This window comes from Montipora capricornis, chromosome 3, assembly GCF_036669925.1.
Source record: "Montipora capricornis isolate CH-2021 chromosome 3, ASM3666992v2, whole genome shotgun sequence".
In the NCBI taxonomy this organism is placed as follows: Eukaryota; Metazoa; Cnidaria; class Anthozoa; order Scleractinia; family Acroporidae; genus Montipora; species Montipora capricornis.
Window position 1 is genome coordinate 51,204,057 of NC_090885.1, and position 20,000 is coordinate 51,224,056.

The 20,000-nt window shown below is 35.6% G+C and overlaps 1 protein-coding gene across 1 annotated transcript in view; it reads left to right on the forward strand.

Moving 5' to 3' along the window:
- LOC138040502 (uncharacterized) overlaps positions 1-6,912 on the forward strand; it is a 26,416-nt gene extending 19,504 nt beyond the window's left edge. Inside the window, 3 exon segments of the mRNA XM_068886221.1 lie at positions 1,345-2,677; positions 5,250-5,373; positions 6,473-6,912. Of these exon segments, the coding sequence (XP_068742322.1) occupies positions 1,345-2,677; positions 5,250-5,373; positions 6,473-6,912 (1,897 nt within the window).
- Positions 6,913-20,000: the final 13,088 nt, after the last annotated feature.

A 20,000-nucleotide genomic window follows, 5' to 3' on the forward strand; every position in this document is an offset into this window, starting at 1 on the left:
TAATTCAAATTTACTCTTTGCTAGTTCTTTCCACTTAAGTAAACTCATTTTTGTTATATTGTTTATTATTATGTCAGATAAAAATGAAAATTAAATGAAAATCATATACAAAAAAATAGCGTTTAACACCGTGTTGAACACCATGTTGAACACCCTGTTAAACACCATGTTATTGAAATAATATACCCATATCATATAAAAATGAAAATACCAAATTATGATACAGACGATAAAGTCACATCCAATTTCAAACAAATATATGATTTCATGCCTGATCGATGCTTCCGCATGCTCATTTGCGGCCCCAGCAGTTCGGGAAAAACAAATACACTGATGCATATGATTTACAATTTGTTGTACTTTGATAAAATATACCTTTATGCAAAAAACTTAGAGCAGTCCAAGTACCAGAATGTTATGGATGTGTTCAAGCCAATAAGTGATGAGGCTGGTTATAATGTAATTGAAGTAAGTAATGATAAAATCATTCCTGTAAACGATCTTGATAAAGAAAGTCAGAAAAATGTAACATTTGATGATTTCGAATGTGACAAAAACCAAAAACCATTATCAGAATATTTTATGCTGAGTAGACACAAAAATTGCAGTGTGATTTATCTAAGTCAAAGCTACTATAAGACTCCAAAAGATATCAGATTGAACTGCACACATTTCTCCATTTATGATTTCCGAGTACTAATGAAAAAAAGTCTCATATGTCGTGAAAACAATGTCTCAAAACAATTATACGAGAAAGCCACTAGAGACCTTTTTAGTTTTATATATATTGACAAACCAAAGGAACAAGTAAAGAAGAATTTTGATGAAGAAATATAAATCAATTATATAACTCAATTATATATGAGCTACTCTAATGGTAAGTTACCTGATGATACATTATCACATGACAAAATTATTGAAATAGTAAAAGGATTACCTGGTGTCGGTTTCAAACTCACAGACGACGGTAATTATGATAAGCAGAATAAAAAATTGAGAAATGTTGCTTCACCACAAACAAATAACGATGCAACTACAAAGAGTTATGTAGATTCACAGGTTTCCAAAACTTTAAAAAAAGATGGGACTGATCAGATGAATGGTTTACTTGATATGAACAACAGACGGATTGAAAATATAGGAGCCAGAAGGCATGGAACTGCAGATGCACTCACACATCTACAACTTGAAGCCTTCTATTTCAATCTTAACACTGACAGCGGCAATATTGAAGCACAAAATCCGATTAATATGAAAAATGAAAGAATATTAGGAGTCAAAGATCCAATATTACATTCAGATGCTTCTAATAAATTTTACGTTGACAACTTTATGACTCAAAAGGCTGATAAAACAGAGCTGTCCAATTATTTTAAAAAAAGATGGGTCAGTATCTGTGACTGGAAATTTTGATTTTGGTGACAATAAAATTACAAATGTAGGTAACGGTACACAATCGACTGATGTTGTTAATAAAGGTTACATTGATACTGAATTGTCAGAAAAACCAAATGTTAATCAAGTTGTTTTGCGACATGGTTCACAAGATATGACTGGAAATTTAAATATGTCTCAAAAAAAGATCATCAATTGTGGTCCTCCAAGCGGTCAATTTGATGTCACAAGAAAAAGTTATGTTGATAATCAATTTTCAAGATGTTTAAGATTGGATGGAAGCAATAAGATGACTTCAAATCTGGATATGAACAATCAACAAATAAAAAACGTCAAAGAGGCAACGCATAATCAAGATGCTATAACTTTGAAACAAGTAAATGATGCTATTGTAACCACAAGTAACAACAATAACAGATACACAGACCAAGAAATATTGAAGTCACATATAAGCACACATACAAACGGTAAAAATGTGTTTAAATATGCGATGGATGATGGCGACTTCACAGAAGATTTTGGCGTCCAAGATGTTAATTTAATCACCTATAATGACACACCACATAAAACAAACAAAAAAGCATTTTCATTAAAGGTTCAAAAAACAAATGATGGATCCAGTCTGTTTAAAGGAAGGTTTGATTTCAATCTATTTAAAATGATAAGAGATGATTTTAGTGATAATTATACAGTTTGTATTGAAGTCTATTTCGAAAAGAGTGGAGCACATGATTCAGAATTTACTTCTTTTAATATAACATTTGAAAAACTGAATATGAACATTGATAAATCACACACAATAAAAATAAACACTGATTATAAATATTATCGTAGTATATTAAATCTGAGCCCCGACAGTACTTCTAAACAAATCCAAAGAAGGTTGTATGTAAACGTTCAAAGTACTTATGATAATTTATCACCAAGTCTACTGCCTTTATACGTTGTTATTTATGGCATCAAGGATGAAGCAAAAAACGATCTTGACTTTAGTATATACGATTACGATAAAGCATATGAAATTGTAAACAATCAACTTAAGATGCATGTAGCAATTAATATGAATGCACAACGATTAATTGGATTACAAAATGCAAATTTTGATTCTGATGCTATAACAAAAGGATATATGAATTCGTCTATAATTCCAGGATTTATTTGTGGACCAACAAAATTTAGCCGAAATGAATGTGAATTTCTGATTCCATATGACAGCTTACAAGATCAAATAGGAGCTATCGATCTAAAATTTATTCTTCAAGAAAAAATATATATTGACAAGGTAATAATAATAGCAAGCCAAACTTATAGTTCTACACATCAATTAGTAATTGTTGATAAAAGATCTTCTTCCAGTTCTTCTTTTAGTCATACATACGATTTCAGTTTGTCTGCTGGTAATGGTGCTGATATAACAATAAACACATTTTATGCTACTGTAAGTCGAATTTATGTTAAATTCAGAGATTCTCAGTTAAAAAATTTCATTTACTGTATACGAAACAAACCATATTATTTATAAAAATATATAATTTATTATATATATATATGTCGTTGTATGTAAAAGATTTAACTGGAGCTTTTATTCTTGACGAAAATGGTAATAAAATCGAATATAGTGTGCAAAATTCAAATATCACTTTAAGTACTCCACAAAGAGCCAGTTTTCCTATTCATTACAACTTCACGCCGATTTAAGTGTGTTATTCGGAAATGGGTGAATCCGCTGGAAATACTGGCTTTAGGGCTCATTTTGGTAGCCACAGAACACGCCTCGCAAAAGTTCGGCGGCGTTCGTTTGAAAAAAGGTGAGATATTTTGGAGAGAGATTCTAAAGGACTGGCACAATGGTGTAATCAAGCGAGCTTGAGCGGCAAAATTGTGCAATGTATCCTTTTGTTCTTGATGTGTGAATGAATTCCAGAGACTTCAGACTCATTTTATGGATTTTAACTTGTTCGCGAAATGCTTTCAACACTTATTTGTATTTATGAAAATAGAGCGTTTTCATAGCTTGAAAAAGAGATCTTGAACGAGGAATTTTGATCTCTGTAAGCCGAAATTCGTTTTTTTTTTTTCGTTAAGCGGGGCGCTTTTATGAGCAGTCTTCTATGTACCGACGCGCCGCGTGTGATGCGTGATCAATTCAATAAGCCTAGATACCTTGGATTATGGTTAAACTTTTTCTGAAAATGTTAAATTTTTTATTTGTATTTTTGAAAGGAGGGTATCACTACGAGCCAATCGAAATAATATAATAATTGCAAGAGTAAGCTTCAAGTCCACCAAGTTAATTATGCCGATTGCGCATTCCCGCTCGAATGTTGAATGATTAAAGCTTGTTCCGCTTGTTTTAAAAAATAAAATGAGCTCTTTGAGGATTATTCTACTTTATTTTCTCTAAATGCAGCAGTTGAAACTCTCGTATAACTTAATATCAAAAGCGTTCGGAGTGCTTTGCAAAGAGATTTTAAATAATTTGGTGCAATGTTGACAGTTTTGCTGACAAAAATATTTTGGGATCATATTTCGGGGAACTGCGTGGTTGAAAAAAAATGATGTCAATATTAGCCAGCTGAGAGGTTTGTAGAAAACCATGAATCCACGCGAGTCTGATTTATTGATTTACTGATTTACTTGTTACCGGGCATCATGGTCGGTTTAAAGTTCTCAGGCCACGGTCTTTGGCTGGGAGAGTCCTCCATCAGCTTGATCTCAAAACATCCGCTTATCCCTCACAATTCTTGATGCTATTTTACTGATGATTTCATCCAACAACAGTTTTCTTAGTAGCTACGGCTTTTTAAATTTCAGTTGTTGTAGTTGTTTTCGTCTCACTCACCTGTCGTGTCGTGACATAGAGAAGGTTGTCATGTCAACCATGTAAAACTGACCAATAGTGCAGCATCTAGTTCGCGCAGCGTCACGAGGCAATTGTCACGAAAGAAGAAAATATACGCGCTATGAGATTCCTCGAATCAAGCAGAAAAAATCGAAAGAAGCTGGAAGAAGAACGGCAGATAGAGTAAGAAGCTCAATGCTAAAGCCCTATGCCAATTTGAATGAAATGCATCACATGTCTTTTTGTCTAATAGCTTGTCTTAAAGTTTTAACTCATCTCAGAGAAAATCGACTTGTCGGGTTTCTATCAAGTGGGAGGGATTAAATAAGCGTGATTGTAAAGCAAGAAAAGTAAAATCGTAAATTTCCCAAATATCCGTTCAGCGAACAGTTCGTTTTCATTTACTAGAGCTCGCAAGTTTCCGGCTTTAGAAAAAAATACTTTATTGCCGATCAAGCCGTGTCGCGCGTAATTAGGTACGCATTGTAACTGTGGTTATTCCGACATTCGAGTTAACATTTATTTACTTTGTTCCTCTGTTGAAGTGGCCCATTCAGCCGTCTACACAAGCAGTCTGATCGCTCTTTTCAAGAAGTGTGATACACAAAAATTATGAAATCAATCAAGCAGCACAGTGCCCTGGTCTCAAAGGACTTCTTTCTCCCCAAAAACAAAAGAAAAACATCTCACCTACATCAAAAAGTTTGCCGTCTTCGGCAAAATGCCACATGTTCGGCAAGTAATCGTTATGAATGAGTAATGAGAAAGAACAATAGCTTGAATAGATGAATACTTAAATACCCCAAAATTTGGGGTACACACTTAAATCGGCGTGAAGTTGTAATGTAATGAAAAAGGACATGTAGAAACTGATAAAAATCTCATTGTAAAGGCTGCTACAAATGATAATCATGTTGTCATAAAATCTCAGGTCGGTGATATTGTTAGAGATAGTTTTCTCGATTTGTGGGTTAGTGAATACTTACGAATGTATGCAAAATGTGTTTATCAGATAGATAGAGCAGATGGTCAAAATGTAAAGATGGATTCAAGCAGAAAAGTTGAAACAATATTTGATAGAAGCAGTGAAGAAAGTGATGCCACACAAACTGATTCATCTAAAAGACCCACCTTATGTACAAAAGCTGAAAAACACAATCGTCGATATTTTAAAATTTGATAAAACACAAAAAATGATCAGCCAAGTTAATTTAAATAACGATGCTGTTAATGTATTCATTGTTTATCGATTAACTTCTAGGAGCTCACCTCAGAGTTCTTGGAATAATGGTCTTTTTGGTCACGATAACGGAGGGTATGATAAATTTATAGCTCATAGTGGATCAAATCTCGTAGTATCTGGGGCTGATAATACATATAAATGTGTTTATGTCGGCCCGGCAAGTAGCCTACAAAGTTTTCTAAATCTAGGAGATTATAGCGAAAATGATTTAAGCGAACTTGATAAATGGCATTGCCTTAGTGTACATTGGGATAACAAATCTTCACCAAAAACCGAAAAAAGTAAGATTTACTGGAACAAATAGCATATTGGTGATTTCACTGCTGACAATCGCGTTGGTGCATCAACAACTGTTTTTGGAGGTTTGGATTCAAATAGTGACATAGCACCCTTAGATGGTAGTATAGCTTTTTTCTGTGTATATTTAGATTTTATATTAGACGAAAAAACGATATCAGACCATCATACTGTCTTGATGCAGAGGTATAATATAACGTAAATATATATGTATATCAATATCTTATTAAAAGATGTAAAATACAATTTTAATGATGCAAAAGAAAAACATTCATTTATCGATGACAAAATATTAAAATCAGCACTTGTTTATCAATACTTACACTATTTTTATTTTGAAAGAGAAATTACATTAAACAAAGTTCTTGAACTAAACGATGGGGAAATAGGTCTTCTTGGGCCTGGTAATAGCTGTCTTACATGGTTATTTGAAAAGATCTTCGGTTGGGTTGATATATTAAACAGTCATAGTATACTTCATGATGCTTTTGGGAGGTTTTACGATCATTATTCATTAGGTAGAGGTTACACTTATTCTTTTCCAGAAAAATACACAACTAGAGTGGTTAAAAGATCTCCATTTTGCGGCCAGATTTCAGGTCTATTGTATTGCATGTGTAAAAGATTAACAATCTAAACTATATATATGACCGATAATCGAAAAAAGAAAATATTTAATTGGAATCATATTTCAGACAAATTAACAAAAGATGAAGTAGATGAACTCAAATCATACTATCGTGCGTATCACCGAAAGTGCTGGGCATACAAGCAAGCTGTCAAGCGATTTAAAAAATTAAAATTACTAGGAAATTCTTTATCTGTGGTCCTAGCATCAGGAGGCTTAGCTTCTTCTATAGGGACAGGTGGTATCAGTTTGGTTGCTATAAGCACTGGAGCTTTACTCATCCAAGGTTGGATGCAACAACAAAATCTCGATTTAAAAATCCAAAATAGCACATATGCACATCAAAGCTACCAGCATCTTCTCAATACGATAAAAGACATGCTTAGAAGTGGTGATTTTCAAGAATCAATCTACTTCACAATGAGTAACGTCGATGATATCATTAACGATCTCAGTCCCATCGTGGATAGATTCTATTCAAAATATGATGAAAAATTCACTCTTTAATGATTTTTATAATTTTATCAAATATCAATAATAAGATGTCTTTCCAATATTGATCATACCTTTCAAGTGTCTTTTTTGATTTTGTAATCTTTATTTTTTCATAAGGAAGATTAAGCATTTTAAATATCTTTTGCAAAATAAAGTTGATATTAATCATCCGTTTCCTTTCTTGATTCACCAAATTAATTACTGTTCCCACTTCTTTAAAAAGTCTCAATATTTTATCTTTATTCTTGACAGAAATCTGAAAATTATTTTTAAGAGCTATATTATTTATTATATTTTCTATATGATATTTCCTTTGATAAACTGATTTATGATGGAATCTATGTTTGTTCTCATGAAATTCAACATAATCTATAAGAGGTTTGTAACCATGAACTTTTCCACAACTAATGCATACATTCATGTTATCATTGTTTTGTATATTTTGTTCAATACAACATGTCTCTTTTTTAATTGTATGCTTTCCGATTTTTTTATTGCAAAATGGGCAATTGATTTCTTCCATATCAACTAGTTCATGATGTATGTTTTACAACTCATTATATACTATTATATGAGATATTATTTTAAAAAACATATAAATTTCCAAAATATAAGATCAAAAATATGAAACCATAATATGGAAAGTAGTATGTAGTTGGGTTGGTAACAGATCAAAAAATGATCTGGTACCCCCAACTCCTATACTACTCCCTAGGATCTTTCAAAAACATTCTCATAACCTTTCCATCCCACAAGTCTCACAGGGAGCCATCACTTGACAGTTCGGGTCTCTGCTGAATGAGACTTACAAATTCCTTGTATCTCAAAAATAAAGTAATCCACTTAGAGGGTGATAAATAAGGAAATTTCTTAAATGGTACCCACTTCTTTTTGCCAAAAGACAGATTCTGACAGTATGAGAGCTCAGCTTTGCAAGTTTTCCCAAAAAGCTTATTTCTACAAGTATCCGAGATCTTATCCCCATTATGTCCATTTTCAACAATATCTGATAGTTTACAAATACAATTACACTTCACATTTGGGCACACAGCCATTATTTCACATTGGTTGAATATTTTTAATTTAGTTACACAAAGTAAATCATTTAGTGTCTAGGGGAAAACTAAGTGAAGGGGGTGTTTAATTATACCAAGACTAAAATTAATAATTGCAATTATCAAAGAAAACAGACTATTTGAACAATTATAATTTAAGTTTAACTTAATAAGCTTGTGGCAGATCCAGCTAGAAAGAATCAAATTAAAGCTGTCTGGCTCTGCTGTTTCACACTCTTCTGGAATAACCGATGCTTCTTTGTGCTCTTGCAAATCCTCCTTTGCTTCAGGCTCATCCAGCAAGAGTTCATCTTCATTTCCTGAACACTCTGTGAATTTTAAAAAGGCAACAGTTACACATTTTTAATCCTATCATATCCACATGAAGAATATGTCCAATAATAAATAAACCTGTACCATGCTGCACCGATAACGCTATGATCCAATTTGCACCAATAATAGCTTACATTCAATTTCATTTATTATGCGAGGAAATCTATGACATTAGATGACTTCTCCCCATACTCATTGTCTGCACCACTGAGGTCATCAATGTCAACTTTGTCTAAAAAACAAACAGTGAAATGGAGACTAGAGTCAACTAGTGGATTAGCCAATAGAGAACATGTTCTTCCTTGAAGCTATATTAAAAATTTAACCAGGAATTTTGAAAGAACCACCTTCCAAAAAACCTGGCACAGCAAGATGCCAGTTATCATCACAATATTAAACATCTCACACAAAATGACAGGGGTCACAGGGTTTCAACAGTGGTGATGGTCATAAGATGGTTTGAAATACTCCTTTCACTACCTTTCAAAACAACTTGTCCTTAGCCGTCATCGTCTGAGCTTTCATCAGTACTTCTACATAATTTCAGACAGTCTTCATTGCCTGATTAAGGTAAATGCAAGTGAATTCAATGCAAAATATAAATTTGCAAAAGTTTAACCCAGAAAAATGTTGAAATTAGAGTAATTGTCACATTCTTTCCCTGAGAAAATATTATGAGCTTTGTAGTATAACAATTACATGTAGAACCCATGTTGATAAAGATGGAGTAGATCACACTCTCATGTAATTGTACTTAATTATTACTAAAGACGTTCAATTTATTCTAACCAGTAAAATATCACTATTAACTTATATATAATAATGTAATCTAACTGTAGTTTCAGTCGATATCATTGTAAGATCATTAATAGAGCATTTTAAACATACCACTTGCAGCACCTTTGTAAATGAAAACACTTTCATCTGAACTGCCACTAGATTTCTCAGAGGAAAGAAAGTGACCTATAAATTTAACAGAAGAACAACATGTACTGCTGAAACGATATAACTCACTGTCCATAACACTCCCCACCCATAGAAATTACATGTACTGTATGTTTGCTACAAATACAAAGACATTTAAATGAAGAAAGTGATCCTGTCCACTGAAAATAATCTTCATCTATAATAGATTATCATTTCAAGTTTAAACGTTTATTGCCCTCTGTGATTCTCAACCCAACCCCCCTCAACCACTTAACATACGAAGTTGTGGTGGGCATGACAGCTTGGGATAACTACTAATGTGGGAGATATCTGTTCATATCCAAGTTACAAAAACCGCCGATTATAGACCAACCAATCATAAAAAAATGTCAGCCCATACCTTCATGGACTATGTTACCGCAAGTTAATGAGGTATTTTCATGACTTGACTCAAAGCACCTTGATTTACAGCTTGATTTACTGAAGTAAATAGAGACGTCAAATAAGTCAATACATATTAGACCAAAAAATACAATGTATTACATGTATATAAAACGTTCCATCCATCACGGGCCAAATATTTGCCCGTGCGGCCCGTATTAAACTCAGTCAATAAGTACATGGTATTTTATCTGACAACCTCTTGCTTTGGGGAATTAACGAAGGAGGTAGGCCGACAAAAAGGAACTATTAATTTCCACTGAATATAAATGTTTTTTTGTCAGACGACCAAAATACATTTTTACACTTCCCTTTCATTTGAGAGTGCGAAAATTCACCACAATTTTTTAAGAAACAAAAATAATGCACTATTTTCATTGATATGATTGCGCCGAATTGGCCACGCGCGATACGTAAATTAGCACGCGTTTTCTCTAGAGACCATCGTAATACCCATGGGTATTGAGCAGAGTATTTATTCGACCTCCACACTTGTAATCGCCCTGTTATGCGTTCATGCCCCGAGAGGTCGCTACAGAGCACCCTTGTCCCACCCACCTCCCCTCAGCGACGGAAACCTCCATCCTGCTGCACTTCTTCGCATGCGCGGAAATTATTTTCGCCCATATCTTAGTATCTTTGCGTGTGCCATAGAGGTGCAGCATTACAATGAAAATTCTACTACTATCCTGCAAATCGCATAAACTCAGAAATATAAAATGAATGACCATATGTATTGTATTTGAAGGTTTATCGCAATATAGGATATAATTTAAATATTATGAGTTGAACTAGTTCCATTAGAATCTAATTTTCTTTCGCCAACTGAATTTAACAGACAGAGAAAACGAAGAAAATCAAGACATATCTTTCTCATATAAAGTACGATGTCATTTCGCCGTGTTGCACGCACGTAGTCTTCCACTGCAGTCGGGACAGAAACATTTTCTTTTCGACATACTAATGAAACCCCCACTTTGCAACATAAACAGAATTCTAATGGTTTCCTTTCTCACAAGAAACCCGTGTTTAATTTTAAAGTCCATGTTAACAATATCTGTGACCGAAACAAAAATCCAAGTAAAACAAGACGGCGGCAGATATGTCTTTAAGTCTAAACATCCCTTTAGCGAATGATTGTACAGCACGATAGCGAGGAAGCCAATCAGCGACTAACAGTTCCAGTAGGGCGCGAAAAAAAAATTAAGATACTTTTTAAGACTTACGAGAGACCTATTATTTCTCAGTGCAAAGTTTCACCTTTTTGAATGATAATAGAGAGTTTTAGCATCGCGGTTACTGTACGGCCAACGCCAAACGTCAGGCTGTTTTTTCAGCCAAAAAACGGAAAACCTGTTTTATTTAAGCACCTTTTCTTGTCTGTTGACTTCATATATGGAGTCATTTCTCAAAGGAGTGAGACAAGCTGAAATCATGACGTGAATTTCACACTTTTATCAATTATGACTCAGTAATATGTTTGCCGTTTGGCGTTACAGCGATGCTAATTTCATTACTCACCTGTAGCATGTTGCGGAGTGTTGATTCAGCATTAGTTTGCTACGCTTTTCTTTGAGACTCTCGGCCACTAAGAAACAAACCAACTACAATTTACACCATAGTAAGAAAAGCTTTTTTCCCTCGTAAACGTTGCCGAATTGACTTCCTTTTTAACTACCGATGGCATCTTCCTCCCGCCTGAAAAGATGGTGACGCTATTCAAGGCCTGATGATAATTGGCCGCTATTTTCTCACCGTTGAAATCGTCACCAGTACCCTTGCTTGTGTGTTGCATGTTCGTTTATTTGTCAAACGCGTGGAATCTGTGTTTATCTTTGGCCTGAACATTCTGGTGTCACATCAACAACACGAATTTCAGTTCAAGGACTCTCATGCGACCAAATTTCAGAAAATGGTATATATTGCGTTCTGCTTTCTAATAGACGAAATAATCTGTCAGTGCAAAATACAGATAAGAGCTGACAACTTTTCGGTCTGATCTCTCAGAACGCAGGAATTACTAAAGCAGCGGAACATTAACCTGAATTTTGCGCCAAATAAAATAAACTGTGTTCATTTATTTCAAACGTCTTATTTGCATGCGGGTAAAGTGTATGGTTACACTAATTGTTATCGGCATCGTTTGAAAGCGTGCATGAACACTGCTGTACTTTCCTTTGAGATATTAGCCTTTTCACGGTTTTAAGTGACACCATTATATTCCTGCATGCCAGCTCTGATCTTCTGATAAATATAATCATCTCTTAATATGTTCCTTTGTACAATCTCAGGAAGTACATGGTGAAAGAGTTTTCGTTGTGGCACCCAATTTGTGGGATATAAAGTTAAAGTGTTTAAAAAAAAAATTTAAACATTACCCAGCAATAAAATAGAACAATAAGAATCTAAATCTTCAAACGAGTCATATACATCATTTCTATATTGTCATTTTCCCAGGAGAAACGTGACAAGGAGATGGACAAAGCAAACAGGCAGGGGGCACTCAATGGTTTGAGCAGAGAAGAAATTTTTGAACGGCGAGAGAGGATCTCTCCTGTGAAAAGTTAGGCTGTGGTAGTGCCCTCTGACAGTGATGATGAGGACTCCAAAAGGGACCTCCTTTGCAGAAGGAAATTATTGTTAAAAAAGGCAAGAAAGGTGGCTAGTGCCCGTCGAGCAAAAGGGAGGCTGCTGCTGGAAGCTGTTGAGAGGCCTGGTGGCAGTCACCTTCAGGTCAGAGATTTGCTGAAGCTGACTGAATTCAACCAAGCTAATCCACAGATTTCCGTGGTGCCCTCCCCTCCAGACAAAGTGTTTGTCCCAGAATCACCACTTTCAAGCCTAAATTAATCGTTTAACCAATACTTGGTTTTTTACCGAGCGTTTTGGCGCAGCTGTCGTGCAATTTCACTCACTCCGTGTCTTTTTACGCCGTGCTCGATTTTAGTTTTGCTGACACGCTCTTTCGTTTGGTATAACACGCTCTATTGTTCACAACTTGTAGTATCAGACACAAGAAAATTTTAATGAGGCGTGCATTACGACACGGCACTCCCGTGTTAAGAAAATTTCTTTTGTCTAGTGTGCTAAAATAGCGTGCCCGTGTCATCACCTTTTTGTTGGTTTTCCCATGGACGGTCACATATAGACTTTCTATTAGATTATTTATTTTTATCATCATGATTGTTTTTAATGAATTATTTATTCAAATTATATAGTAATTAATATAAATATATTTATACTTTTGTAATTTAAGTGTAAAGATATTCAAATCATGTAAAGCGGTGTTGAATACTATGGATATTGTCGCTATATATAGAACAGCAAAAATTACCAATTAAAAACGTAAGCTAAAGCGTAGTAATTCACTTACTCAACTGCAATTTCAAATTCACACAAAGCATCTTATGACTCGACATCTATTTCACATATAAAGCCTACAACTCGAAACAGTCTCCACAGAAAGAATGAATTCAGTTCCAAAATAATTGACAAACTAGACAAACAATTGTTATAACTCAATCACTTTTGGAGATTTTGCTGAAAATCGCTGGTTTTATCTTATCAAATCGTTTTTGTAAGTCTTATCTGGCCATAAAGAACCTAAACTGCCCCAAACATTGCTTACAAGTGCGTTCATTGCAGATAAATGTACTCCAATTCAATGGAATTTTTTACGTATGAAGAGTTTGGTCATAATGTGTCTGACGATAAGGACAACAATGAAGAGAAAACTCATCAATGATGTCTGCTGTAGGCTTGAATGGGGACGTGGTGTGTGATTGTTGAAGTATGTGAGAATCTCTGTCAACATGGAATTGCAAATGTTTTCAGACCATCTTCGTTTTTTCAGGGAGGTATCGATGCATGCATTACGGAAGAAAACAATACCTGAAAGCTCACTGTTGTAAAAAGTGTTTAATCTCTTCCTCTATTTCCCTCAGCTTTACCATGTTCTTCATTGTGAATTTCTCTTCTCTTTCCTTAGCTTCTCACGAGGCTTTCTTCCATTAAACTTCTCAAATTTTGTCGCCTCTTCTCTTCAAGTTCTCTCGTTGCTCAATACTATAATTGAATTAATCTCTTTTCTCTTGATATCCCTCCAAAGATGCTTGACTTTAATAACAGTGTAGCCACCAGAGTGGTCCTGACCACACCTACATATGTCAAAGCTGTTTTGGACTAAAGCCATAACATTGTTCCTTGTTATAAGATACCTCCCTAACTACAGCAAACATATTGTTCCTTTTTTAACTCGACTTCTCGCTTTTTATGGGTGGCACAAGTTGTATAAAACAATAGCATATCTAGATAGCATTCATTTTAACCACAACAACCAACGATTCTCAGTTCGAGAGTATGCCACAAGGGGGAGTTATACATGCTTTTAAGAGCAAATTACTCACTTTCCAAGGGTACATGTAACTTGAGAGCTTTGACATCTTAAGCATTGAAATCCGCCGAAATCTACAATAAATATGATTGATAATGGTTGAAGATAACTAGGCCGGTTGTTTGAAAATCCAATTACACCAATTGCCGATAAATGCTCATCACGGGTTAAGTTTCTTAATCTTTCGGTAATTAACTGCTTAAGAAACCGTTCTTCAAACACAGATTAGTTGGTATATTAAGGGTGTGTTTGATTGACCCTATTCTGGAATAAGAATACGTGGAATGATGATTTAAAACGATATGTCTGGCGTTTTGAAGCAACAAAGATAATAAAAATGTTTAAAATAGAATTTTCGCAGGTCTTTCACAATTTTAATTTGAATCTCCATAAAAACGAAGGATTTCCAACTTCTATTCCATGCATTCCTATTCCGGAATACAGTCAATCGAACACACCCTAAGTAACCTACGATCAGACATTATTTACATTAATTTATTATAATAATGCACAACTAAATGTAGGTTAATTTTCTACTAAGTGTTTACAGCAGCTACTAACTTTTCCCATTTTCTAAAATGAGTAGCGAGTTTACCCATCTCTCTCGCAATATGGAGTTAGACAAGTTCCTCCATTTCCACATATGTATTGATTTTTAATAGATTTTAATGTTTCTCGGAAATTTAGATCATTTCTCTGTTTTTCGTCATAACCAAAATAAACTCCCAAGATCTTGATAATTTCACAAATCTTATGGTCCCTTAAATCCTTCTCGTGTAGAATATTACTGCCAAGCGCTATAACCTGTGTTTTGTCATGATGTACACCCAGACCAGAGCATGATCCAAAGGATTCCAGAATGGCGGAGAGGGAGGTGTGAGATTCTTTGTCATGTAAAAAACAAGTCATGTAATCCGAAAATAAGGGAAGTCTCGTGGTTTCACCTCCAATACTAAAGCCTTTGATTGAGTTGTTGTTTCTAATCTTAATAGCTAGAGTTTACAACGCAATTATAAAAAGATACGGAGAAAGTGGGTCGCCTTGAGGTACCTCTTTGCTCAACGAAAAGGGGCCTGTTGTAAAACCGTTGTTCATTACACAACTCTATATATTTTTATACAGTGTTCAAATCCACTGAATAGAAGAAGGGCCAAAATTAGACTTATGTAGTGCTTTTTATTAAAAAATTAAAATTAAGCGTGTCAAGAGCCTTTTCAAAGTCAATAGCCACTAAAACTCCAGATACTTTCTTCTCTTTGGTATACTGCATGACATCATCAATTGTTCTGCTTGCATCAAAAATAGATCATCCTTTAACAAACGTGTTTTGCTTTGAGTGTATTATTTCAGGTAAAACCTTTTCCAAACGTTTTGCTTGGATTTTAGAAACAATCTTTGCATCAACAATAATGAAGGATCATCCTTTTATCTTTCCCTTTCTTCTCTGCTAAGGTTATTATGGCTTGTTTCTGTGAATTTGAAAGCTCTCTAATAACCTCCAGAACAGAGGCCAGAAGGCCAGATAGAATTCAATTGTCAGACCACCATTACCATGGGTTTTATTTTTGGGGAAGGTCCCCAGCACACTGAAGCATTCACTATATCCTATTTTCCCTTCACAAATCTTCCTAAGTCATCTCTTAATGCAGGGAATCCCCTAAGAACATGGGAGTGGTTGAAACTAATGGCGACTGCTACCATTACCAGGTTAGCATAAGATAATTCCAGCTCGTCCATAATCTTTTTAGGGTCATTTGTTAGCTTGCTATCCCTGGTGAATATTTTACAGACACTGCTCTTTTTCTTGTTAGATTTTTCTAAATTCAAGAAATATTTATTCTCCTAGCTTGTGCGAGAGCAAACAACAGCTCCTTGAGTAATATAGTCATACATCTGGTAATATTCTGCTTGTAGGAATTCCAGTTGAATTATCAACTTCTAGAAAAGTGTAATGGCCTAGTGGATCAGCTTTCAACAAAATTTGTTTAAAATCAAAATGTTCCTTTACGAGAATCACTGGGCCTGCCTTTTAATGATAATGATAATGATAATGATAATGAAACTTGTATAGTGCTAAAACTATAGGAGAATATTCAAAAGCGCTTTATATTAAATTAAAATAAATGAACAAATAATAATTTTAAAAAAATTAAAAATCCTTGAAAGCTATAATGATAACAACGATATTTTATGCTACAGTAAAATCTAAGAAAATAAGAAATTCGAAAAATTCCAAACTAAATTGAAATTAAACATAAGAACTATTCCAACAAATTAAAAGCTTTTTTAAAAAAAATGTTTTAAGTTGCTTTTTAAAAATCGCAAGGCTGCTACTTGTTCTTATAGTTAAAGGCAGCGAGTTCCATAAAACAGGTGCAGCATGAGCAAAGGCTCGATCCCCAAGTGTAGAGCAATTGACTTTTGGAACGAACCGAAAAGATTGTGCAGACGAACAAAGAGCACAATTAGTAGCTGGATTCAGGGATAAAAGATCTTTAATGTAGGATGGACTTTGGTTGTGTAGTGACTTGTAAACAAAAAGGAGCAATTTGAACTGAACTCTATACGTTACTGGAAGCCAATGTAAGCCGATAAGAGTAGGTATGATATTATCAAATTTCGCCATCTGAAAAATTACTCTAGCCGCGGCATTCTGTACTTTCTGCAAACGATCAAGCTGATATTTAGGCAGACCAAATAGAAATGCATTACAGTAATCAAGGTGCGAAGATACAAAGGCATGGATCAGTGTCTTTGTAGATTGCACGGTAAGGAATTTTCTGATCTGTCCTATATTGTATAGTCCGCAAAAAGCCTTGCTGCAAATCTTGCCTATGTGAACATTCATTCGCATATGAGCATCGAACCAAGACCCGAGGTTCCGGATGCTTTCTAAAGGTTCAATGATGGTGTCACCAATGATGATAGATTCATTAGATGTTTTTTTCAAGTTATTGACGGGTGCCAATAATTAGAAAGTCAGTTGTCATGTGATTGGTCATTTAACGATTTCCAATAAACCAAGAGCGAACATCAGCAATGCACTTTTCAATCATAGAGACAGCGTTGATTTGCCAATGGATAGAACAAGGTCGGAAGGAGAGGTAAATCTGGGTATCGTCAGCATAACCATGGACGGAAGGGAGGTGCTGAGAAATAATGTTAAAAAGGCGGGAGACGTAGAGAGTAAATAAAACAGGCCCCATACAACTACCCTGGGGGACACCACAGTTCAGATTGAAGTCGTCGGAAGTCTTATCACCGACAAGTATATGTTGTTTGCGACCAGAGAGAAATGAGTCAAACCAATTTAAAGCAATTCCAACGACTCCAAAACCCTGTTGCAAAATATTCAGAAGAATGGAATGTTCAATGGTATCAAAAGCAGCACTTAGGTCCAAAAGTACGAGAAGTGTCACTTCCTTATTATCCATACTCATTAAGATGTCATTTTGAACCTTTAATAGAGCAGCCTCTGTGGAGTGATACTTACGGAAGCCGGACTGGAATTTAGGAAGAGGGGCATTTTTCTCAGAAAAAGCAGCCTTTTCCACTACCTTGGAAATGAATGGAAGATTACTGATTGGACGGAAATTTTTGTAGACTAAATCGAGTCCAGGTTTTTTCAATAGCGGGATGACAACAGCGGTTCTCCAATTTTCTGGAACGCAACCACTGAGAAGAGAGAGATTAACCATCTCAGTGATAGAGGGCGCTAATACATCAAGACAGGACTTCACTAGCCATGTAGCAACAGGATCCAACCGACAAGAGGCATTGGAGGATTCTCGAACAATCTTACACACTTCTCCTATGGATAGCGAAGAAACATTCTCCAGATTCTCCTTTGGAGTAACAGGAGCAAGTCGACGCTCTTGAACTTGAAACTTGTCAAGATTTTCCTTTAGGACTTCAATTTTTTTGACGAAAAAGGTACCAAAATGGTTTGCTAGCTTAGTGGGATCATCGTGCTCTGGAAGAGCCGTCTCAAGTGGTTCCCTCGACAAAGAATTTACCACAGGAAATAGCTTGCAAGAGTCACCCGCACACTGATCAATTAGGTTTGAATAATGATTCACACGTGCAGATTTAATAAGTGCAGAGTACTGATTACGAACTTTATGGTAATTATCCCAGTCGCCAGGGAGGTCAGTTTCCAAGGCTTTCTTTTCAAGGCGACGACGTTTACGCTTGAGTTGTTTAATGTCATCATTAAACCACGGAATCCTTGGACGATTTATTATAATCCTTGTTTTTAGCGGGGCATGCTTGTCCAAAATGTCAGTAAGGGTCATGTTAAAGCTGTCGGAGAGTGCATCAATGTTGTCCCAGTGTACGCTTGTACAAAGCATGGAAGAAGCAATATCAGCTGAGAATTCAGTGATATCAATATTTTTGAGTTTACGAAAAATCAATTCTTTGTATGATAAAGCTGGTCGCGGAAAGCCAATAGGACACTGAATAATAAAGTGATTGGATATGGGAAAAGTAGCTTTAGGAGAAGCAAGAACAACATCATCCGACGAACGAGTAATAATTAGATCCAAAGTATGACCCGATAAATGGGTCGGACCGGAGACGTGTTGCAAAAGACTAAACGTTTCCAGTAAATCCATAAATTTCTTGGTGTCATTGTTACAGAGGTCATCTAAATGACAGTTGAAGTCTTCAGAACAAGAATGTCGGGGCACATAACAACATTCTCTAAAACCTGAGAGCATTCATGAAAGAAAGCAGAGGCAGAAACAGGATGTAACGATGAATATGGAGGTCAATACACTATTATATGTCTCATTGAGCGATCGTGCACTTTAACAATCCACTCAGAATATTCGAAGGACTTGTTTTCCTTCCCATCCACTAATGAAACGTTGACAGAGTCTCGGAACAGAATCCCAGTTCCACCACCACGTTTTTGCGATTGTCGAGAAAAATTCTTGAAGAAATAACCGGCCACAGATAACTGAGCAATACTGATGGACTCATCTTCATTTAACCACGTCTCTGTAACGGTGCTGAGGCCAATGTCATTTTCTACCACGTGGTCGATAATGCTCTCGATCTTGTTTCTAACAGATCTAGAATTGAAGACCGCAAAGTTAAGGAAAGTTGAATGTGGATTGATGAACGAATTTGTACGAAGTGAAGAGTTAGTCCAAGTAACGTTAGAAGATAAGTGATTGTTTATATTCACAGCTGTAACGACGCAGGGGTTATTTGCAATGGATCCTTTATGCAAATTATCGCTTCCTCGGCAAACACATGCATAAGAAAACAGGCATTCAATTCTGTGAATGTTTCTAGCTCTCCTTTTCCTAACTCGACGGCCAGCGAGGCACCTCCTGTAGGTCGACAGTAATGGCAATGAACAAGGCCGATAAGAGAATCGATGGTAGAAATCCGAATAATAAGAACCACAAAATCCAACATGGCGGGTGTCAGCATAATTCGTAGACAACAGTTTATCACTTACTGTGACAACTGCCATGTGAGAAAAAGGTATTGCCCTTCCATTGTTTTTTCCATATGTTAACAACTTCTGGAGTGCTGCAGGTCTCTTGTAGAAAACATATACCTCCCTCAGATTTATAAAGCCAATTAAAAACGGCCTTTCACTTTTCGAAAGAATAAAGCCCTCGGACATTTAAGGATACGAGCTTGAAATTAAGACAAGATTTCTTTGAGCATTACGCACGTCTTAAAACATACCTTACTGATTTGCCAATTGGCAAAAATACCTTGTATAGTTTGCGATGTGGAAGCGCCATAACTATGGCCTTCACTGGGAGTTCCCTGGAGGATATCATAGAACATGTTGGTTGGAAATTGCCTCACATGGCTTTGTACTACATGCAGCTACTGAAAACTCTGGGACCAGACGTGGTATCTGCCAAGATGAACTCGGCTACTCAGGATACTACGGAAAACTACAATTCCATGAACGAGCTGCT